Source organism: Panthera onca, chromosome A1 (assembly GCF_046562875.1).
Source record: "Panthera onca isolate mPanOnc1 chromosome A1, mPanOnc1 haplotype 2, whole genome shotgun sequence".
Lineage (NCBI taxonomy): Eukaryota > Metazoa > Chordata > Mammalia > Carnivora > Felidae > Panthera > Panthera onca.
Genome location: NC_138339.1, coordinates 42,831,838 through 42,853,589, shown reverse-complemented (window position 1 = coordinate 42,853,589; position 21,752 = coordinate 42,831,838). Strand labels below are relative to the sequence as shown.

Sequence of the window (21,752 nt, the reverse complement as noted above, 5' to 3'; positions counted from 1 at the left end):
CCCCAGGGCACCCTCAGCACACCTGAGCCAGGCGCATATGCTGCCTCCCGGGGCCCCCCACTGGCCTGCCCGGGTCAGGAGTCCATGCACACAGAGGTCAGCTGAGAAGGGGAGCAGAACACTGAGTAGAGGGGGGGCCCTGGATCCGGCCTCTGCTCCGCCACGTTCTCACCACAGGACACAGCCCTACTACCCCCTGCCTCTGCAGAGCAGTGGGCCTGCCAGCCACCCTAACGGAGCCACACTGTGTCACTTGCTTCCCATCAGTTGCTCATGTTCAAAAATGGGAAACCTCTCACAAAAATCCTCACTCCCAGCTTGTCTTGAAAAGCCAGGGTATCCGGCAACCTGGGCCCCTACTTCTGAGGGTCAGCCTCCCCCGAAGAGAGGCACGCTTTGTTCTCTAGTGCCCCACGGTCCCCACCACTGACCAGCCTCTGCAAAGCACGATCCCGCACCCCACTTCCCTGCCTGCCGGGCTCTGCAGGCACTGGATTGTCACCTGCTAGGGCGTTCTGAGATTCCAGGCTGGGGTTCTACTCCAGATGGGGCTGACGTCTTCCTTGAGCTGCCCACTACGTCGCCACGGACCCCTCCAGCCAGGTGTTCCTGGTCCCCAGTCAGTTCCTACTGCAGCCGGGCCCGGCTGGGGTCTGTTCTGAGCCAGGGAGATCTGAAGTCAATGAAGGAATGGGGCTGGGGGCACTTGGGGGGTTGGGTCTGAGGGCATTTGGGGGTTGGCGCTGGTGGCAGAGGTGGGAGAAGGGTGATGTGGCAGCACAGCCTGTCTGGGAGCAGCGGAAATGGGAAAAGCGGGACAGACTGGAAGATGGGGCCAGGGAGGGCAGACCAGGAACCGCAGGCCCAGGAGCAAGGGGAAGTGCGTCCTGGAGGGACTGGAAGTGAAACTGGTGGGCTCCACAAACTCCTGGAATTCTCCAAATCCAGACTGGGAATCTGGGAGAAGAGAAAACTGGACTTCTAGGATCGCCCATTCTGGACTCCCAGGACCCCAGGCTGCACCCAAGAGGCTGGGCAATGAGTACTCACAGGACTTTGGCCCGGGGCCTGGGGTCTGTCCTAGAGACAGCTGGGGGGACTGGAGAGTGCCCTCTCCTGGGCTGGGGCCACTGTGCTGGCACCAGGGGCCTCTGTTAGCAAGACTGGAGCCTGCCCCCAAGAGTGTGGGAAGAGGCACCTTGAACTGTGAAGGCCATTCTTGTGCCCTCAGCAAATTAGCAAACCCATCACTCTTCCTCCACCTACTGCCCCAAAGAGGGGCAGGAGGGGGCCTGGCTCTTTGTTAGGGGAAATTTATTAATATCCAAAATAGGCAGCGGCCTTTTCTCCCCACCCCCAATCAAAGCCTTTGCAAACACCTGGGCTTCGCATTTGAAAGGCCCTGGGACTCTTTTATGTGGCAACGTCCTGCCAGGAGGGGGTGGGTCGCACCAGCCTGGGAAACTCTGGGCCCCTCCTAACCCTGGTCTTCTAGCCCCAGCTGCACCTGCGGGTAAGGCTGGGAAGCAGCTGGAGGGGGAAAGGGGACGGCCTCCTGCCTCAGCTGGGTAGTCTCGAGCAAGTCTTCCCCTTCGGTGGGCCTCAGTTTGCCCAGATGTACAAGGGGGGCAAAGCAGTCTTCAAGGGCTTCCTCCTCTTCACCACCCTTCCTCAGCCCACCCACCCACCACGGCCATAGCACAATGGCAGAGCAAGTGTCAGAAGCCGGGGGACCCAGGGAAGCAAACAGCTGAGCCTCGGTTCCCTCGGCCGTCAGCCGGAGAGCCCTGGGCTGCCCAACTCATGGTTCTCAGCGGTAAGGAGAAGGGGTGAGAAGGATGAGCTCGTTGGTGTTTATTGACAACAAACGGACGGAACATGGATGGGCTGGGGAGACAGCAGGAGAAAGGGCACAGAGGCCAGCCCCCTGCACGAGGGTGCTCCGCCCCGCTGGGGAGCACTGTGTGGGCAGAAGCTCTACTCAGGCATTCACACACCCCACCCTCATCTCTTGGGGGTGAGTGGGGGCCCCAGGACAGCCCCTCCTGTGCCAGGGACTGAAGATGCCAAGGCCTCTGGCCACGGGGCTGAGGAGTCGGCTGCCCTGGGCTCGCTGGCTCCACCCCCCCACGCCTGGGCCCGGGGACCCGCGTCCCGGAGCAGGGGTGGGCAGCATCAGGACCAGACAGCCACATGTGCGGACCATCTCCAAGCCTCTTAGTTGCCTTGGTCGTCCACAGCCAAGGCCAACTTCCCAGCAGTGCCCGGAGCTGGAGGAGACAGTGAGGGCCGCCAGGGCAGGGAGAAGGGAATGCAGGGGCTTTGGGTCCTGACTAGGACCCCTCACTCCCACCTGTCCACTTGTGTCCTCTGTCCTAATCATGCCCAGGGCTCCCTACACCGGAGGGCGGGGTCCAGTGTGGGAGGCTGCCGGCCTTTATCTGGGGGGGAGGGGAGTGTGGGGTCCTCCTCCTTTCCCCACCCCACCCCCTCACTCAGGCCACCGCCCCTCTTGCCTGCCCTCCACAGGCCTGCTTCCTCCCCCCTGTCCCCTCGAAGCCACCCTGCACGCTGACCCTGAAAGATATTCTATCGAAAGCACACCCAGATCATGCAAAACCCTGCCCACCCCACGTCCCTCCTCCCCCTCCCCCTCATTCGTCATTCCTACCTGGACCCTGCTGTAACCTGGGAACACTTTGGTTTCTGCCCGGGGCTCCAGGGGAGGCACAGGGGTTACAGGGGGGCCTCCACACCCTGCCCTCCTCTTCCTCTCTCTCTCCCAACTTGCCCCATCCTCCAGCGCCTTCAGGCCCCACCTCCTTCAGGAAACCTGGTGGGCACATGAGTCCACAGGGGTCCTTCTCCCACCTGACTTGCTAACCCTTGATGCCTGGGGCCTCGTGGGCCTTGCCATGCCCTGGGTGTCCCTGCCCAGCTTGGATTCTGGCTGTTCGAAGTGTATGGGGAGCCTCCCCTAGAAAAGAGAGGAGTCTGGGCCCTGAACGGAGATGAGAAGATGCTCCCACCTGCCACGTGAGAAAGGGAGCTGGTTGGCCAGCAGGCCTGGCATCCAGTCCCCTCCGCCATGTGACCTTGGGCAAGTCCCTCCTCCCTGGCCTCAGTTCATCCATCTGCGAAATGAGGGCTGAGCTCTGAGTGGGTTTGTGTGCACGCGCGGAGAAGGTAGACGGAGGAGAGGCAGAGGCCACAAGAAAGGACTTGCACGGGGGACCGGCATCACCCGGGGCAACCTCCCACGGCCTCGGGGCCTCTCAGAGCCCCAGAGGGCGCAGCTACCCTTTGCGGCCAGGCAGGCTGCCCGCCTGCCTTCTGTCTCACATCATAGACTCCTCCTCCTCAGCGATCTCGCGGTCCACCTCGATGGCAGTGTTCTCGAAGCTGGTGATGCCCCCGTACTTGCGCATGTGCACCATCAGTGGCTTGGGTGACTGGCTCCCCACTAGCGTGGCCACGTACATGCCAGTCCGGTTCTCCTCCAGCGACGGGCCCCAGTCCATGGTCGGTCGGCTGGCCTGCTGGAGCCGCTGCAGCAGAGCAAGGAGAGCGGTGAAAACGGCCGGCGCTCGTGGTGGAGTGCTTCCTGGGGCCGGGCACCGGACAGAGACGTCACCACGGCACCTGGATCAGTCCGCGCAAGAATCGCAGGGGGCCCGGGCGGTAGCACCTTCCCCAGGGGAGTGAGTCACACGCCTGGATGAGAGTCCTGCTCTGCTGTCACGAGCTGGGTGGCCTTTGGGCATGGAATTTAAGCTTTCCATGCTCTGTTTCCTCCTCTGTAACTTGGGGATCATGATGCCCTCACGGGCAGGCCCTGAGATGCAGCACTTAGCAGGGTGCCGGGAACAGGGCAAGGCCCAGTAAATGGTGTCTGCTGTGACTGCAATCCGGGAGCCCACTCTGGGTGCCTTCCCCTAAATGCTGAGTCCTAAGGAGCTGGGAGGTTTGGGAAAGAGCCAGGAACCAGGAGAACTGAGACAGGACTGTCGCTGACCTTCCAAGTCTCTAACATTTGGCCTCGCTCTGACTCTGATGTGTGACCTTTCCCTCTCAAGCCCCAGTTTCCATGGGAGGAGGGAGGTGACTAAGACAATGACTAAGTCTGGACGTTCTAGGGTTCCTCCCTTTTCCAACTACATTCCCAAAAGCCTTCTGCCTGAGCTGCAGGGAGAAGAGCCCCAGACCCTTGAAGGCAGACGGACAACCAACATCAAGTGGAGCCTTGCTGGGTGCAGATTCAAGGAGGATAATGTGTGCGGTGCCCTTAGCCCGAGGCCTAGCATGGCTCCATACTCAAAGCATGGTGACACTTAACTGTTGTAGAGCACGTCACCCCACTGCTCAGAAACTTGCCAGTGGCTTATCATCTCACTTAGAATGGAACCCAAAGTGCTCACCACAGCCTCCACGTCCTGGCCCCTGTCTGCCTCCCTGACCTCAGCTCTGACCACTCTCCTTCTGCCCTCACCTGCTCTGATCCAGTCTCGCTGACCCCCTTGCTGCCCTCAAACATGCCAGCCCCTCCTGCCTCAGGGCCTTTGCACCGACTGTCCTTCTGCCTGGAATGCTCTCCCCTTCCAAAGCTAGATAGATCACCTTGTCGATTTGGTCAGGTGTCTGTCGCCACACACACCCCCACCCCCCTGGGAGGTCTTCCCACACACCCTGGCCAAAATACCACCTTCCATCATTCTCTATTCCTAAACTTAGGTTTGTTTTTTGTTTTTGTTTCTGTGTTGTTTTGTTTTTTTTTTTTAAGTATAGTACTTACCACTATCTTTATGTATTTGTTTGTTTATTGTCTGTCTCCCACATTAAAATACAAGCCCCTTGAGAGCAAGGACTTAGGTCTGTTCCCAGCTGCACACTAGTGCCTAGATCAAGACTTCCTGACCTGAGAACTGTGGACGTCTCGGCCTGGAGAATCCCTGCGTAAGGGCTGTTCTGCACACTGAGGATGGTTAGCAGATCCCTGCCCTCTCCCCACTGGATCCCGGGAGCATCCCCTGTGCACACTGTACTCTTACGACAATCAAAGTGCCTCCAGACATTAGCAAATGGCTTCTGAGGGCAAAATCGCCCCCGTGAGAATCCCTGGTGGGGAACAAAACATTCACCATGTTCCAGCCTTATGCTAAATGTGGGCTTCTTCAATCCTTACAGAGTCCCTGGGAAAGGGGCATTAAGACTTTCATCATCTACTCCCACAGATACTATCTGGAGGTAAAGTTCAGCAAGGTCTGTCACCTTAGCCAAGCTCACACAGTGGTCATCCTGGGGTTTGAACCCAGGCAGTCTGATTCCATCCTAAACTTTTAGAATACTCTGCTTTTCTGCCCCTCACAGTTCTGAAGATGCTGACGAGCCTCTTTTCTTCTCACAGCAACACTTATGGGTAGGTGTCACTGTCCTCACTTTAAGGAGAGAGAAAGCAAGGTCAGAGAGGTGTGTTAACTTGCTTAGGGTCATGCAGCTGGCAAAAGGCAGCCCTAGGATTCCTCCTAGTGTGTCAGTGCTAGAAGCCCTGGTTTCTGAAGGTGGCACTCCGGACCTGGGCAAGTCCTCTGCAGTGCTGACCCCATAACAACATGGCCCCGCCACCTGGCTGTCTCCTCCTTTCCTTTGCAGACACCCTGGCTCTCACGCAAGGAGACAGGTTTCCTTTAGAGGTACAGGTGGGGCTCCCGAGGTTCAGAGAAGGCAAGGCATTTGCTCCTAGTCACACAGCAATTGGAGACAGAGCGGTGGCTGGACTCCAGGACTAGCCTGTGGTCTGGGTGGTGCAGTCATTTCTGCAGGGGGAGGGCTCTGAGCCTCTCTCCAGGTGGAGATATGAAGGTGGGGTGGGGGGCAGCTGAGGTGCAGTGGAGCTCTATGGGAGGTGGGAGAAGCTGACGAGCAGGCTGGGGGGTGGTGTATGGAGGGGCACAGGAGGCTCGATTTGTAACCAGTTCCGGTGGTGTAAATATTCCCACCAAGGTCAGTTTCAAGTTATCGATGGTTTAACAACTGGCTCACAATATCCCTGAGTATTTAACAATTAGCTCTTATGAACCAGCACAAGCTGGCTCTCTTTGGGGGTCCGTAGGCTCTTCCCAGGCCCTAGTAGCCTCCCTCAGCTCTGCTCACTATGACAGCCTCTTGCCCCCAGAGGACTCCACACCCATGGCGTCAGAAGTCCTGAGAGTGTGATGAGGCTCAGAGAGGGGCAGAACATTGCAGTGGTCACACAGCATCACAGCACACCCACTGGCCCACTCCCCTCTTCTGAGGCCTGCAGATCCCCGTGCCCAGACAGCTTGCATTCCCTGTGCTTTCTAGATCTCTTCACAAAGCCTGGCGTGGGCAGGGCTCCCACCATCAGCCCGTTCTCAGGCCACCCGTGGGCTGCAGCAGGGAGAAGAGTGAGAGTCCACCCTCTGGGGTCCCTCAGTGTTGCCTTCTGACCTTGAGTTTCATAGGGAAGCTTTGGGCTGGTGACCGGAGTCTGGGTCCTGACCTCTGCCCGACTCACAGTGGGACCCTGGGCCATTCCCTTGTCCTCTCCCCAACACACGTGGACACTGGCCCACATCGGTGGTCTCTGGAGTGTGCTCCCCCTCAGAGGCCTCGCGTGGCCCCGGGGGCCACAGGGCAGGACCCGAAGCCCCTTGAGACTGCCTTACCCCAAGCAGGATTCATAGCTCAGGCTACTGGCTGGAAAAGCCTGCAAGGCCCTGGATAAGGTGCTGGTGCAGATGTGTTCTGTTCCAGCAGGTGGGCCCAGGGCCGGGCCACGGGTCGGGAAGACCAAGGGCAGACTTACCTCCCAGAGCGAGCCCTCCTCCCGGAGCACGGCCACCAGCATGCCGGCTGGGATCATGAGGCAGGACAGCAGGCCCATCAGGATGCCCAGCAGCTCTGCCCAGGCTGGGAATCTGTAGCTGCCGTACTCTGAGGGCTGGTACTTGACGATGCTGTATACCAGCAGGGCCTGCAGGCGGGGGCCCCAGCGTCACAGTGGGCTTTGCACAGGCCCCAGGGCTTGGGGTAGCCCAGGTCTGAGCTACCCGAAGGCCTGAGGGAGCCCAGCTCAGAGCCACCCAGTGTCGGAGATAACCTTAGCTGTGCAGAACCTAAGATGGTCCATCCTCGGAGCCTTTGCGAGGCCTGAGACAGCCCAGCTCTGAAGCACCCAATTCCTGAGACAGCCTGTGCCTGAACTGCTTCAATTCCAAGGCCAAGAAAGCACAGACACAAGCAAACACACGAGCCTCAAAGCCCCCGCCCTAAGGGCCCGAGGCCTGAGAATGCCCCACTCATTTTGCCAACCAAATGCAGGGCTAGGGTCAGCCTGGCTACAACAGCTGGGGACATCAAGGGGACGGGAGTAGACCAAGATCCTGGTGCCCACCCACCCCTCAGCCCTGACAGAGGCCCACTCTGGGCCAGGGCAGCCCTACCAGCCTGAGTGCCCAGGGCGGGGCCCTACTCTCAGCCCCGGGGCCCCAGCCAGCAGCCTTCTTTCCCACCCATTACCAGAAGCGTGGCCGGGGACAGGAACAGCCAGCAGGCCCTGAAGTACAGGCCCGGCTTGAAGCCCAGCATCATGTGGATGTCCCGGCAGAACCTCTGGATGCCTGCACGGGGGAGGGGAGGAGAATGGCCCCACCAGCAGCCCCTCCTCCACCCCAACTGCCCCGACTGGAGACCCTGGCCCTTGGGACCGGGGACCCAGTGCAGGCGGGCTCCAGAGTAGACTCCCACCCTCCCACGGTGGGGAGCCTCAACGCTGCCTCCCGTGGCCCCTCTCACCATACACCCGGGTGACGGCGAGGCACGTGGTGATCACCACCACCATTAGCCCGAAGCTGGCGCTGTAGTCGTCCAGAAGCACCAGCCAGTACATGCCCCCCTGGAACACAAGTCACAGCTCTGGGGTTCCCTCACCCCGGTCTTGCTCCCTGCTGCGACCCCTTCTCCAGGCAGGAGGTGGGCAGGAAGCAGCCAGGCCAGCGGTGACAGCAAGACGGTAACAGTGGGACTGCTGTCTACCTGCCAAGCCCTTTACACACACCATCTTATCTGAGTCTCACAACAATCCTAGACGTAGACCCCCATTTTATTGGTGGGAAAACAGGCTCCGGGAGGGGAAGCCACTTGTCTTGGGGTCATTCAGCCAGAGCAGGAACCAGGCTGGAGGCCAGGTCTTTTATACTTCCAAGCCAGGACTCTGGGTCCTAGACCGAGCTGCCCTCGGGGAGAGCGCCTGGGGTGGGCCAGCTTCCTCCCGAACAGGAACAAGCCGGTAGCCCAGGGAACGATCACTGACATTGCTGTGGGCGCCTGCCTCTGCCTCACCCACCAGCTGCCCACCCACCCCGAAGCACCACTCACGTCAGTGGTGAGGACCAGCCCCATCAGGTACATGGCCACGCAGATGAGCCCCGAGAACACAGCCTTCTTGGGCCGCAGGTAATACGGGAACTCGTCTGTCACAGCTGTCACAATGGTCTCCAGGAAGGCAAACTGAGGGGAGGGGGGAGGAGGGTCAGAATTCTGCCCCCCTCACAGCACACGTGCACAGACACCCCCAGAGGTACACACAGACACATCACACGGATACATCACGCATAGACACAGCACACAGAGATGCACACACACAGTTGCACATCTCACACAAAGACACACATCACACATGGACACACACAGACGCACCCACCTCACAGACACAAACACACACCACAGGGGGCCCGCTGGCACACACGAGGCTCACCTGGCTATCCAAGCCAAGAGTCAGGAGCATGAAGAAGAAAAGGAAGGACCAGAAGGGCGACAGAGGCAGCATGGTCATGGCCTGTGGGTAGACGACAAAGGCCAGGCCGGGGCCTGGGCCAAGGGCACAAAGAGTCAGCAGCCTGGGGCACGGGGCAGGCCCCCCACATGCACACTCAAACACACGCGGTCGCTTACATCCACCGGGGCACACTAGTTCAGCCAAGCCCAGAGACACACGCTATCTGCACACCTCTAACACTTAACTCCTAGGACGTGGGCCGGTGCATTGCTGGTGCTCAAGAAACATAGATTGATAAAATAAATGGATTAACAATGAGTGTGTGAGAGGTGCCTCGATGGCTCAGTCGGTTGGTCATCCGACTCTTGATTTTGGCTCAGGTCAGGATCCCAGGGTCGTGGGATCGAGTCCCACATCGAGCTCCATGCTGACGATGGAGCCTGCTTAAGATTCTCTTCTCTCTCTCTCTCTCTCCCTCTCTCCCTCTCCCCCGCTCTCTCTCTAAAATAAAAAAAAAAATGAGTACATGAATAAACCCAAGACCCAACGTAAAACCTCACTTGCATACACTTATGTATACCATCACTGACACAAACAATTCCACTAACACACACACTTAGACACGTCCACTGGCACAAGACACTGATTCACATCCTCATTTGAACCCTCAGTTCACGTGCACATGTCCTCTTGACATAGGAAATGACTCACTTGGATAAACAAGGCAAGTTACTAAGACGTGATCAAACATAAGACACTCTCACACAGAAATCCATTTATCTCCGGACTCAGGTTGACGCACACCCCCTCTGCACTCGGACACCCAGAGACCGGCAAAGACACACGCGTTCGTGTGTGCGCAAACCCACACACGCACTGGACAAACCCATCCGCGACCTTGCCGGTCCACACTGTGCTCCCTGGCCCAGCCCCAGCGGTGCCCCGCCCCCCCGCCCCCCCACCCCCCACCCACCCACCAGGGCTGGCCGGCCTGCCCACCTGCTTTGGCCACTTGGTCCACAGGCACACCCAGCTCCTGAGACATGTAGCCCAGCACAGAGAAGATGGCGAAGCCAGCCAGGATGCTGGTGATGGCGTTGCCCAGAGTGACGATGAAGGTGTCTCTGCCGGGAGAGGTCCGGGCACAGAAGTCCAGGCCAGAGTGAGCGGGCCCCGCCCTCACCCCAGGAGGCCCGCCCTGGCCAGCCACTCTCCTCCCTGCTCTGGCCTCGAGGGCTCTGAGGCTGCACTGACCTATAGATGTTCTGGTGAAACGTGTTGTAGGAGGCAAAAGTGAGGAGACCCCCGAAGCCCACACCCAGGGAGTAGAAGATCTGAAGAGCAGCTTCGATCCACACCTGTGGCAGGAAAGGGTGCAGATGGAGAGCAAAGAGAAGGGGCTGCACACCGTGGCGTCCAGAGGGCCAAGGAAAGAGGAGGAAGGAGGTGGAGTGAGAGCGAGTCGGCAGGTCCAGGGATGGTGCGGTAAGGAGCCCGGCTCACAAGTGACACGGGCTGGGAGCAAACCCTGTTCCAGCACTTACACTGCAGGACTGGGGAAAGTCCCTTTCCGGGCCTCAGTTTCCCCATCCAGGATCTAGATGATCGCTAAGCTTGGTCCAGTTCTGAAGGAAGTGGCGTCTCACATAAATTTTCAGTAGATTCATATTGACAATAAGCCCATTGGAACCCCTTTCCCTCCTCCCTGGAGTTGGAGGGACCCGGATTTGATTCTAGCTCCCCACTTTCTCGCTGTGTGGCTTAGGCATGCCACAGCTTCTCCCTGAGCCTCGGGCGCCTCCTCTGAAATGAGGGTGGTGGTGAGGACTAATGACCACGTATGTGCAAAGTGCTAAGGCGTGGTCAGGCGGGCATCTGTTAACAAATGAGAAATGTTAAAGCCGTCGGTACCATTGTTTCCATAATTACAAATGCCCTCCTTGGGGTGTGGAGTCAGATCTGGGTTGGAATTCCGGCTCTGCCACTCCCTAGCCCCGTGACCTTAAACTTATCACTCTTTTGGGTCTCAGTTTCTTCATCTGTAAAATGGATGAATAATGTCTTCCCTTTTTTTACATTTCTTTTTTAAGTTTTATTTATTTTGAGAGAGAGAGAGCACACACGTGCTCGCACGGGTTGGTGGGGGGGGGGGGCAGACAGAGATAATCCCAAGGAGGCTCCACACTGTCAGTGGGCACCATGAGTGCAGAGCCCAACACGGGGCTTGAACTCAGGAACCAGATCATGACCTGAGCCAAAATCAAGAGTCAGACGCTTAACCGACTAAGCCACCCAGGTGCCCCTTAAGGTTTATATATTTTTTTAGGACTCTACATCAAATGTGGGGCTCAAACTCATGACCCCAAGATCAAAAGTCGTACGCTCCTCTGACTGAGCCAGCCACGTGCCCCAGAATAATGTCTACTTCACAGGATGGTGAAGAATAATAAGTGAAAAAGACACACAGTGTTGAGCACAGAGCCGAGCCCAGGGTCTGGTAGCAGGGGCCCATCACATGAAGGATTCCTACCCCCTTCTTTTTTTTTTTTTAACGTTTTATTTATTATTGAGAGACAGAGAGAGATGGAGCATGAGCATGAGCATGGGAGGGCCAGAGAGAGGGGGAGACACAGAATGCGAAGCAGGCTCCAGGCTCCGAGGTGTCAGCACAGAGCCCAACGCGGGGCTCGAACTCGCAAACCGCGAGGTCATGACCTGAGCCCAAGTCAGATGCTTAACCGACTGAGCCACCCAGGTGCCCCCCCCCACCTTCTTTTCCCCAGGGGCGCCCTCTTTCTATTCCCTGGCTCAGGCCTGACCCCTCCCTCTATGCCCCAGCCCCGAGGGCCTCACCTTGGAAGACAACAGATGGTGGAACTGAGGGGTGAGATAGAACTGGATGCCCTTCCAGGCCCCTGGGAGGGTGACTCCTCGGACCAGCAGCATGAGCAGGATGAGGTAGGGGAACGTGGCCGTGAAATATACCACCTGAGGCACGATAAGTGGGGAGGGAAGGCAGGGGTGACCTTCCTTCCACCCTGCTCCTTTTCCAGAAGTCCCCATTTTACCCAACAAGCCTCCCCAACCTTTGGGTAGGCCAAGATGAGAAGAGCCATCATCCATGATGCTTTTCTTTCGTTCCCTGCGCCCCTCCCTCCACACATGGATCCCTCAGCAAAGTCCTGTCGCTGCTTCCCAAGGAGTCCCTGACCCACCCACTCTCTCCAGCTCTGCAGTGCCCTGGTCCAGGCTGCCTTCGCCCCTTGCCCGGAAGCCTTGCCTTGCAGGGGTTATGAGAGTTTCCCCTCCGATGCGTCCACCCCCCGTGCCCCTAGCCCAGGAAAGCCCACCTTGCGTGGTCAGCAGCCACTGCACATTCCCAAACTCCCCTCCATCCTGTCTCTACCTGTTCCCAAACCTCCAGCCACTTTCTCAGCAAACGCCACCAGGTCTCAGGCTCGTCACTGTCCCGACTTGCACCATGATTGTTTCTCCCCTCTTTCTCATTGGTTTCTACCCTACCTTTCTAGTCTTTCTTTTGGTTCTGTTCCTCGTGGGCGACACTTCCCAGCACTTTGCACAGGGACAAGTTCTAATTTATAAATGAGTGAATAAACCACTCAGAAGGTTTTCAAGTCTTTCTAAAACAGCTTCATGGTCCTTCCCACCCTTCATAACCTCAAGTGGGCATCCATGGCTTTGTCTGCCTCGCATCCACCTGGCCTCCTTCAGACACCAGTCACCTGACTTTCCCTAGCTGGGACTGACCCCATTCCCAGCTCCAGAGGTGGGCACCTGACCAGACCCAGCCAAGCAGAGCACCCCACCCTCCTGGCCACAGTGATCGGTTCAGGGATGGGAACATGACCCAGCCTACACAGTGAGACCCAGTTCTAGGGTTTTTGAGAAGTGGAGCAAGGGAGAACCTTTCACCAAGCAGGTAAGATACGAAGCACTCCTGAGAGACCAAGAGAACCACATTCCTGATAACATCCTTTGAACCCCTAGACCCAGCTGTACCTGAAGCACACCCTCTGGACTTTCCAATCGAGTGTGACAACTGGGTTCTGGTCAGTTACCTCTGACTCATACACCCACCTTCCAAGCATTCAACAAACACATGCAGACGGAGCCTCTTCAAAGTGCCAAGCACTGGGTCAGGATGCAAACTTGAGTAACAGATCAGTCCTGTCCCTGGCAAGTTTCTAGCCACTGCCCACCCTTACCGCCACATCTTTCTTCCTCCCCCTTCCCAATCCCTAGCCACCCACCTCCCCCCTCCCCGCCCCTGCCCCTGAACTTTTTCCAAGTAGGAAGTCTATTCATCCTCTCAGGCTCAGTCCATGCCCTGCCTCCTCCGGGAAGTCCTCACGCCTCCCAGCCCCTCAGGCCTCTAGGGCCTCCCAGAAGGCCCTACCTTGCCCGAAGACTTCACGCCCTTGAGGATACAGAGGAACACGATGACCCAGGCAAGCAGCAGGCAGAGGCAGAGGTTCCAGCGGATCTCCCCAGGACTGCCAATGCCCCGGCTGCCTTGGATGTGGAGAACGTAGCGGCTGTGGGGGATGGAGATTTGAGAGTCCTCTGGTCACCCTGCCACACGCCACACACGCGGGGCAAAGCCGCGGCCAGCAAGGTTCCTATCACTGTTGTCACCAGCATCACAACTGTCCGCCAGCATTTACTCAGCATGATTATCCAACAGGCTGGATGGCACAATCGTACCTTCTTTCCCTTAATCCTCACAGTGACCCTCAGAAATATATGACCAGACCCACGTCAAAGGCAGAGCATCAGAAGCCAAATATATTGGGTAAGGTCGCACAGCTGGTCACTGAAGAGCTGGGATTAGAACCGGGGTCTAACACCAGCACCAGCACCGGCACTCGGCCTTCCAGGTGCACGCCGAGCCCCTGGGGGACGCCGGCCCATCCTCGCCCCCTCCCTGCTGCCGGCGGCTAGGGGCCCGCGGCGGCCTGACCTCCAGTACTCCTCGCTGGGGCTGACGGTGCTGGTGAGGTTGAGGGGCAGGGCTCCATTGCCATCCTTGGAGCCTCTGTGCTCATGGCAGAGGTCTGTGTTCCACCAGTTGCCACAGTGTTCCCAGGGCAGGTTGCTGGTGAGGGAGGCGAAGAGGTAGAAGAGGACGTAGGCGATGATCATGTTGTAGTAGATGGCCACCAGGCCTACGATGAGCAGCATGGCCGCGCCGGCACCTGGGGGTGGGGGAGTGGGGGCTGTCCTCAGGTCGAGGCCTCCTGCAGGCCAGGCTGTGTGGCCTCCGGAAGCCATCCCCTCTCTGAGCTTCATCCCCCCCCCCATCTGCCTAGAGGTTGGGGGAAGGGGGGCAGCCTCCCTGCCTCCCCCAGGCCCGGACCCCTCCCGGGACGATGAGGCCTCACCTTTGAAGAGGGGGCTGATTTTCCAGACGGCCAGGGGTCCCAGGCTGGAGAACTGGCCCAGAGAGAGCTCGAGGAAGAAGAGGGGGATGCCACAGATGGCCAGCATGAGGAAGTAGGGCACGAGGAAGGCACCTGCGAGGAGGAAGGAGGTTGGGGAAGGTCTTGGGTGGGTCAGCTCCCCTAAAGCCCAGCTCCGGCCCCGCCCCTGCCCTGATGGCAGACACCTGCGACCCCATGGAGCACTTCTCGTGCGGACTGGGACTGTCCTTTTATACCAGCTCACTGAGAGCCAAGGTGGCTGGTGGGGATCTCCCCACCTCTGCAGCCCCAGGGCCCAGAGGAGGGCTGGGCCTCGAGCAAACACTGAGTGAGTGAATGAATAAAGGAGTGAATTCCCTGCCAGAGAAAAGTGCAAACGCCTCAGTATGGAAATGAATGAACACCCTGCAGAATCTGGCCCCGATCTACCTTCCTGCATCCTCTCTGCCACGCCCCCTTAGATGCTTGTGGCTGCCACGGGCCATCCTGTGTGCCCAGTATCCCTCCCCATTTGCTTCTCATACCGGTAGCCGTCTCCTTTAGAGAACTGCCCACCACTATAGGGCTCTGGGAGGGCTGTCACTCACAACAGCCACCCCACCCCACCCCCTCAGATGTATTTATCCCAAGCCAAGCCAGTTCAAGACCTTCCCTGCGGTCCTATATGGATTCACTCAGAGAGAACAGCTCTGAGGATAAAGTCATTCCAGAGTTGTCTGTGGCCCCCCCCCCCCCCCCCGCCAGCCCAACCTCAAGGAGGGTGACTGTCCCAGCAGAAAATGAGGTGAGCACCCAGAAAGAAACAGAATCGGGAACCAGGGAAAGGGAGAGCCAGCAGAACTGGGCCCATTATCGAGTTCCTAGAGCATCAGAGGCCAGCTACAGTCCCACACTTCCTGGTCACAGCAATTCATCTTTTCCTTGCCTCATCTACTCCTATTTGGATTTCTGTCGCTCTGCCAATAGGTGTTTCTTCAATGAGTTTGGCAGAAACGGGAAGGAGGCTTCGAGGGCGGGTGGGAGCACACTGGCTCTCGAGAAGGCAGAATGGAAGGTAGAATGTTGGGTCGGCCACCAGATGACCTTGGACAAGGAACCTGGCCTCTCCAAGCCTTGGCCGTCAGATCAGGACAATGGTGCCGCCCAGGAGGGTTGTCATCAGGGTTAAGTGAGAACACTAAGCCCGGGGCCTGGCAGATGGTGAGTGTTCAACCCCAGCTACTGTTAATGAGACATCGAACAGTCACTTGATGGCGAAGCAGGGACGGCGGAGGATTTGTTGAAGATGGGGGAGACTTCACGTATGCAGTCTGAATGGAAGGAACCAGGACAGGAGGGCGGATCGAAGATTTGAGAGTGAGAACTGACTGATGGAGTGAGGTCCTGGCGGGGGTGGGGGAGAAGGGGGGGATGGGAGAACTTTGAAAGCACAGTGATCGCTGAGAGGCAGATAGAGGCTGCTCTCAAGAAGTGGAGGAAGCCTCTCTGCCCATCTCTTGGGGTCCGGGAAGGGCCAAGGCCTTGGGGGAGAGCCGAGTAGGTATCCGCACTGGGCATGAGGGAGACAGAGGAGGGGATGAGTGATGAAAAAAGACAAGGCAGAGGGAGCTCGCTTCTCCCAGCCCCGTGTCACTGCTTTCAATTCTGCTCAAGGTCGCAGGGGAGATGGTGGCCAAGGCCACTTAAAACCTCACTCCACCCCCAGCCGTGGCCTACTAGCCTAGATGCCCCTCTAGCAGGCCCTCGGGCCCCTACCTCCTCCGTTGGTGTAGGCTCTGTAGGGGAAGCGCCAGACATTCCCCAGGCCCACGCAGTAGCCGATGCAGGACAGCAGGAAGTCCAGTTTGCCTGTCCAGTTCCCCCGGTCCGCGGGAAAGTCCACATCCAGGTCCACGTCCCCCTGGTCACTGGGGGTCATCAGTAGGTCTGGGGTAATGGGCTGCCGGTAGGAGAGACCAAAGGGGTGAGGGAGAAAGGTGAGGCCAGGGTAGCACTGTGATGCCTCCGCTCCCCTAAACAAAAATAAGAATATAAAATCAAACAGGGCTAAATGCAAAGATACTCTCCTGCTTGGGAAAATCAACCGCTCTTGCCTGGGCTCACGTGGTCCTTCGCAGGAGCGTCTCTGGGTTGCAGGGAACTACAAACGTATGAGGCCAGCAGGATGGCTCAAGCACTAAGAGAGCTACCTGGGTCTCAGTTTGGTTAGCACAGAGGTCACATCAAGGGACGGTCCTATGTTGATGATGATGCGACGATGATCTTAATGACAGTTACCGTGGACTGAGCTCTTACTACGCGCTCCGCGCACTCAACGTTTCACCTGATTTCATTCTCAAAATAACGCTACGAGCTAAGTAAGTACTGGTCTAAGCGCTGCTTCACTCATGAGGAACATCGAGGCTCACGGAGGTGTCAAGATTTTATGCGGCTGGCTGGTGGAGAGCTGGGTCTCGGGCCCAGAGCTTCCTGACACTGGAGCCCGTGTCTTCAACTGCTGGTGCTGGCCTTTTTAAAAAAATTGTTTTAAAAATGTTTACTTATTTTTGAGAGAGAATTAAATTTCTTTAAAAAATGTTTATTTATTTTTGAGAGAGAAAGAGACTCAGAGTACAAGCAGGAGAGGCAGACACAGAATCCAAAGCAGGCTCCAGGCTCCGAGCTGTCAGCCCAGAGCCCCATGCGGAGCTCAAACCCACAAATGGTGAGATCATGACCTGAGCTGAAGTCGGACGCTTAATCGGCAGAGCCACCCAGGCGCCCGTGGTGCTGGCCTTTTGTTACTCTATTCTGGGCACCGTATTTTAAGAAAGACATAGGTTGGAGCATGTCCACTGGGCAGGTGGCCAGACAGGACGGTGTTCAGGAGAAGTAGTCACAGGAGGACAGGGGAGAAGTAGGGGCCCTTAGCATAGAAAGAAGAGGCCTTGGAGGGAACACGGGTTCCCCTGAGGGAGGAATTGAATTCATTCTCTAGTGGCTCAGGGAGGCCTATGGAGTGCTGTGAATCTTAGTTCACGAGCAGAAAGAGGCTACTGAGTTCTGGTCTATCTCAGAAAGTCACAATCTTCCTGTCATTACAGGAGAGATACGTGCACAGAGGGGAACGGAAACCAGCGGTCCCTAAGAGCCCTTCCTGCAATTTAAGGAGGGTGGGGAAGTGCACTGGGCATTCTCCCTTCAGACTGGGGCTGGGAAATGGAGGTCCTCCTCCAGCCGCTTAGAATGCTGGCTCTGGGGGTGAGTTAGCCTGTAGGGGAGCCCAAAGATATCAGGATAACTATCTACAATTCAGAGAGCAGTCCCCAAAGGGTCTCCTGAAATGGGTCAGAAGAAAGGGACAGCCACACCCTTCCTGCTTGCCTCTGAAATTCAGACCCTTGGCAGAGAAGAATGGAGCTGCAAAGAAGGCCGATTATCAAATCTCATGGTTTTGAGAGAGGAGAAAGGACGCCCTGTTTCCTGCTCAGCAGTGGTTATAGGAAAACAGTCATATCTCTGGACTGGGAGTCAGGAGACTACAATTCTAGTCCCAGGTCGGTGGCACTTCACAGTGTGACTTTAGGAAAGAGTTTTCTGAGCCTTGTTTCCCCATTTAGACACAGAAGGCATTGAATAAATCAGTGTTTCCAAAAACACATCCCTTTGGATGTTCACAGGTGCTCAGCGGCAAAAAGGATTCTTGAGGCAAAGGAGTTTCGGGAGGGATCGCCTGGGTGGCTCAGTTGCTTAAGCATCAGACCCTTGATTTCAGGTCAGGTCATGATCTCATGGTTTGTGAGTCTGAGCCCCGAGTTGGGCTCTACGCTGACATGGCTGACAACATAGAGCCTGCTTCGGATTCTCTCTCTGCCCTCCCCCCCCTGCTCTCCCCACTCCCCAGGCCTGTGTGCACACTCTCTCTCTCAAAATAAATAAGTAAACTTAAAAAAAGAAAAAGAAGAAGTTTGGGAAACACTGGGTTAACACAAAGCAAAAGTTTTCTTTACTGCAGGACTTGTCAGATCCTTTAATGGACCAATACCCACTGCAATTCTCCAAATAGGGACTAGAACAGACAGTATTCTGCAATTCTATTTAAGAAAAGGGTTTTAAGAAGCTAGCATGCTGAGCTTTATTCAGAGAAGTGTAGGTCTATCTATTAGTCTTCTGGTTCTAATGGTCTGTGAGGGAAGCTTCACCAGAGGCACTTACAGTGGTTGAAGACCAGATCAGATCCTAGCACAGGGACTCAGTAATCAGTTATTGATGAGATACTTTTCCCCCCCTCAAATTCCCCTTCCCGGCACCACCCAAGTAGGTGTCTACACACAAACTGGGTGGTGACAGAGGAGGCTTTGCAGGGATAAAGATGGGGAAGGGAGAGTGCAGGTGTCACAGGACTGGAGGTGTCTGGCTGGCTGCGGTGACAGGGTCGGGGCAATGGGTTCAGGGGGCAGAATGGGGGTAACAGTACTGAGGTGACTCTCAGTGACAGTGGCGACCATAGTAATGATCCTGCCTGAGGCTGGCTGTTGGCCAGAGGGCCAGTGGTAGCAAGGACAGCCTGGCATAATTATGGGTGATGGTGATAATGAGGAAGAGTGTGAAAAAGCCCTTTCCAGTAATTGGGCTTGCGGTGATCTCAGACATGCTGGGCTGAGGGTAGCAATGGCTCCCAGACTGATCTGAAACTCACCCCTGCCCTCTGATGCCCCTTTCCACAAGGTCCCTCCCCAGCTGGGTGGGTACTGGCTCTCCGGAATCACTCCCTGCCAGGCGAGCTCCAGGAGGTATGGAGGAGCAGCTAGTTAACATCGGCCCCTGAAATGGGGCAGTGTGACAGGCCAGTCACCCTGTGACCACCCCCCAACCCTGTTCAGGCCAGCTGGCAGGAGGGCCCAGTAATGAGGTTCCTCTGATCTCTCCTGAGAAGCTGCTGCCCTTTCTCTGCTCACAGAGCAGTCCCGGCTCTCTGTTTCCATGGTGACAAGAGTTCCAAGAGCAGGATGCTGCCAGCTCTTCTGTCCCCCACCTCCTCCGATCAGAGGGAAGCCTGCTCCTGCTCCAGGGACAGGGGATTGGGTCCTCCAAAGATGAGCCAATCTCAAGACCACCTGGGGCCCCCAACCCCACCATGGATGAATCCCAGGAGGCTGGCACAAAGAGGACGGGACTGGCTGGGAGACAAGTGACCAAATCAATGGGGCAGGGTTGGAAGCTTAATGAGTCGCTTCACACTTCCGCCTGTGTGTGAAGCTCCCACCCCCGGTCCCCCCCCCCCCCCCCGCCCCGCCGCCTATCCGGAGTCACGCAGAAACAGAATCGTGGGTTTGCCAGACCTGCACCCCCTCTTTTAAGAACCAACAGATGTAGGTCACTAGCAGCAGCAGGGGCCGGAAGAGGTTAGCCTGCCCCAAGCCAAGGCTCTCACACCTTCTTCAGGATGCAAGAGACAATAGAAATGTGGAGTCCAACTTCATCATTGTGCAGATGAAGACACTGAGTTTCAGGGAGGGAAACAGACGAGCCCAAGGTCAAACAGCAAGTTAAGGGCAGACTAAGACCTGAACCCACACTCCCTGACTTTCAGCCCAGTGCTCGTCTCTGAACACCGCTGTTCCTTTGCTGATACCTGGCATTCCTCACTCCCTGCCCCATTCACCTTGAGACCCAAGGAGGGGACACAGAGGCCAGGCGGCCCCACCCCTGCCCTGTTGGTCCTAGGCTACTGAGCCCATCTTTAGGAAAGCAGCTAGCTGCATCTCCCACGTCTGTTTTTGCCTTGTCTATAAAGTGGGGCTAGAGAGACTTAGCCCCCAGAATTTTGGAGGATTACGTGAGATAAGCCTTTACAGACTATGGCTATTTACATACTGTGTGGTCTGGTGGCAGTGGAGAGGGGAGGAAAGGAAAGGAGAGAGAGTAGGAGAATGGAAAAGAACGGAGGGCAGGGCCCAAGAAGACCCAAGACACATACCGATGGCCCCAGATGCAGGGGCAGAGAGCGTGAATCGGTGGGGGGGGGGGGGGGGGGGACAATAACACCAGCCCCTGTGAGTTCTCTCTCATATCTACACCTACCGGCCCTGTGGGGTCACCACATCCCCCACCCCCCACCCCCCACTCTTAAGCCCAAAGCGAGAAAACTTGACCCCACACAGGCTCCTCGGGCCGGGAGGTCTGACCCCACAGGAGGAGGTGGGAAGGGGCTGAGGTCCCGGCCCAGGGCTCCAAGAACACAGATTTGCCCACCTCTCTCATGCCAGCCTCCGCCCCACCCCCGTATCCCTTGGGTCTCCCATTTCCTCCCTCCCTGCCTTCGCCTCCTGCCAGCCCTGCAGTGGGGCAGCCTGGGGTCTTAGCAGGGAAGCTAAAGCCGGTGGGGAGGAAGCAGGTGGTGGGTCCCCGCAGGGCAAAAGCGCGGGCAGGAAAGATAGCGTCTCCCTGCTGGCTCTCCGCCGCTGCTTCAGTGTACAGCGCACCCGATGAGGACCAGGGCGGCTCCCCGCCCCCCACCCCTGTAATTAGTCCAGCTCAAGGCTGGCCCTCGGCTATTCTTACATCCCCAACCCCAATCAGCCCCCGGAGGAAACAGGCGGGGGGCTGGGGAAGGGCGGGCGCCTGGCCCCAGCCGCCCTACCCCACGCCTCCTGGGGTTTCAGACACCTGTTCGAAGGACCCGGCCCAACGAACCTCGGTCCCCTCACACACATCCCGACCCCCAGATGGGGAAGGCCGTGTTGCCAACCCTCCTCCCAACCGCATCCCCCCCCACCCCCCTGCCCCAGCAGACCGTGACCCCGCCCCTCCTTGCCATCTAGCTCAGCCCCGACTCCCCCAGAACCTCGCAACGGTCCAGGCGCCCTCCCCGACCCTCCCGGGGCCTGGACGGGGGGCGGGCCTCTCTCTGCACTCCGCCTTCAGGTGTGCCCCCGCCCCCGTGTGCGCCCCCTCGTCCTCGTGCCCTACCTTGCGATGGTGAGCTCCCTGGAGCTTCTTCATCTTGGAGGGCGGGTTACCGGGGCTTCCGGGCTTGCCTTCCCCTGAGAGCAGAGAGCGAGCGAGGGAGCCAGAGATCGCGCAGCCGGCCGGCCGCCGCGACTTTGCCCCGGCGGCTCCCGCGCACCGGCTGGGGGGGCGCGGGCTCGGGCGCAGGCGCTGCCGTCTGTCGGCTGCGGGCGTGGGGCGTGGGGCGCGCGCGCCGGGCGCCACGAATGCCCTGCCTCTCCCTGCGCAGCGCCCCGGGCTGGGGAGGGGAGCACGGCTGCGCCCGCGTAGCCACCCAGACAGACGGCTGACGGACGGACAGCCGGGGGATGCGCGCGCCCCCGCACGCAGAGCTGCGGATTGGAGGGGCCCGAGCGCGGGAGGAGGGGGGTCCGAGACGGAAACCCTCGGAGGTCCGGAGGCCTCGGGCCGCCGTCTCCTGCGTGACCTTGGGCAGGTAACCTGCCCTCTCTGGGCCTTCCTTTCCCCAGTTGGGCAGTGAGTGGCAGGCCACGTGCACGGACACTAACAGCCGGGCTCTAGGT

General features: G+C 57.9%; 1 protein-coding gene across 1 annotated transcript; it reads right to left on the bottom strand.

The window, feature by feature from the left end:
• Nucleotides 1-1,839: 1,839 nt before the first annotated feature.
• On the bottom strand, nucleotides 1,840-21,752 carry SLC6A7 (solute carrier family 6 member 7). The gene is made up of 14 exons (XM_060634690.3): nucleotides 21,190-21,752; nucleotides 15,994-16,177; nucleotides 14,200-14,331; nucleotides 13,779-14,013; nucleotides 13,215-13,353; nucleotides 11,651-11,785; nucleotides 10,052-10,155; nucleotides 9,797-9,921; nucleotides 8,777-8,889; nucleotides 8,398-8,529; nucleotides 7,816-7,915; nucleotides 7,540-7,640; nucleotides 6,827-6,994; nucleotides 1,840-3,548 (listed from the first exon to the last, which is right to left on the bottom strand). Exons 1-14 carry the CDS (start codon nucleotides 21,220-21,222, stop codon nucleotides 3,339-3,341), a joined length of 1,911 nt encoding a protein of 636 aa, XP_060490673.2. The 5' UTR covers nucleotides 21,223-21,752; the 3' UTR covers nucleotides 1,840-3,338.

Excerpts from the sequence above, each read along its gene's own strand:
- SLC6A7 (XM_060634690.3), bottom strand. The coding sequence starts at position 21,222 with ATGAAGAAGCTCCAGGGAGCTCACCATCGCAAG. Across the intron at positions 14,014-14,199 it reads AATCAGCCCCCTCTTCAAAG|GTGCCGGCGCGGCCATGCTG; the intron begins GTGAGGCCTCAT and ends CCCCACCCCCAG. Across the intron at positions 13,354-13,778 it reads CCCAGCGAGGAGTACTGGAG|CCGCTACGTTCTCCACATCC; the intron begins GTCAGGCCGCCG and ends CATCCCCCACAG.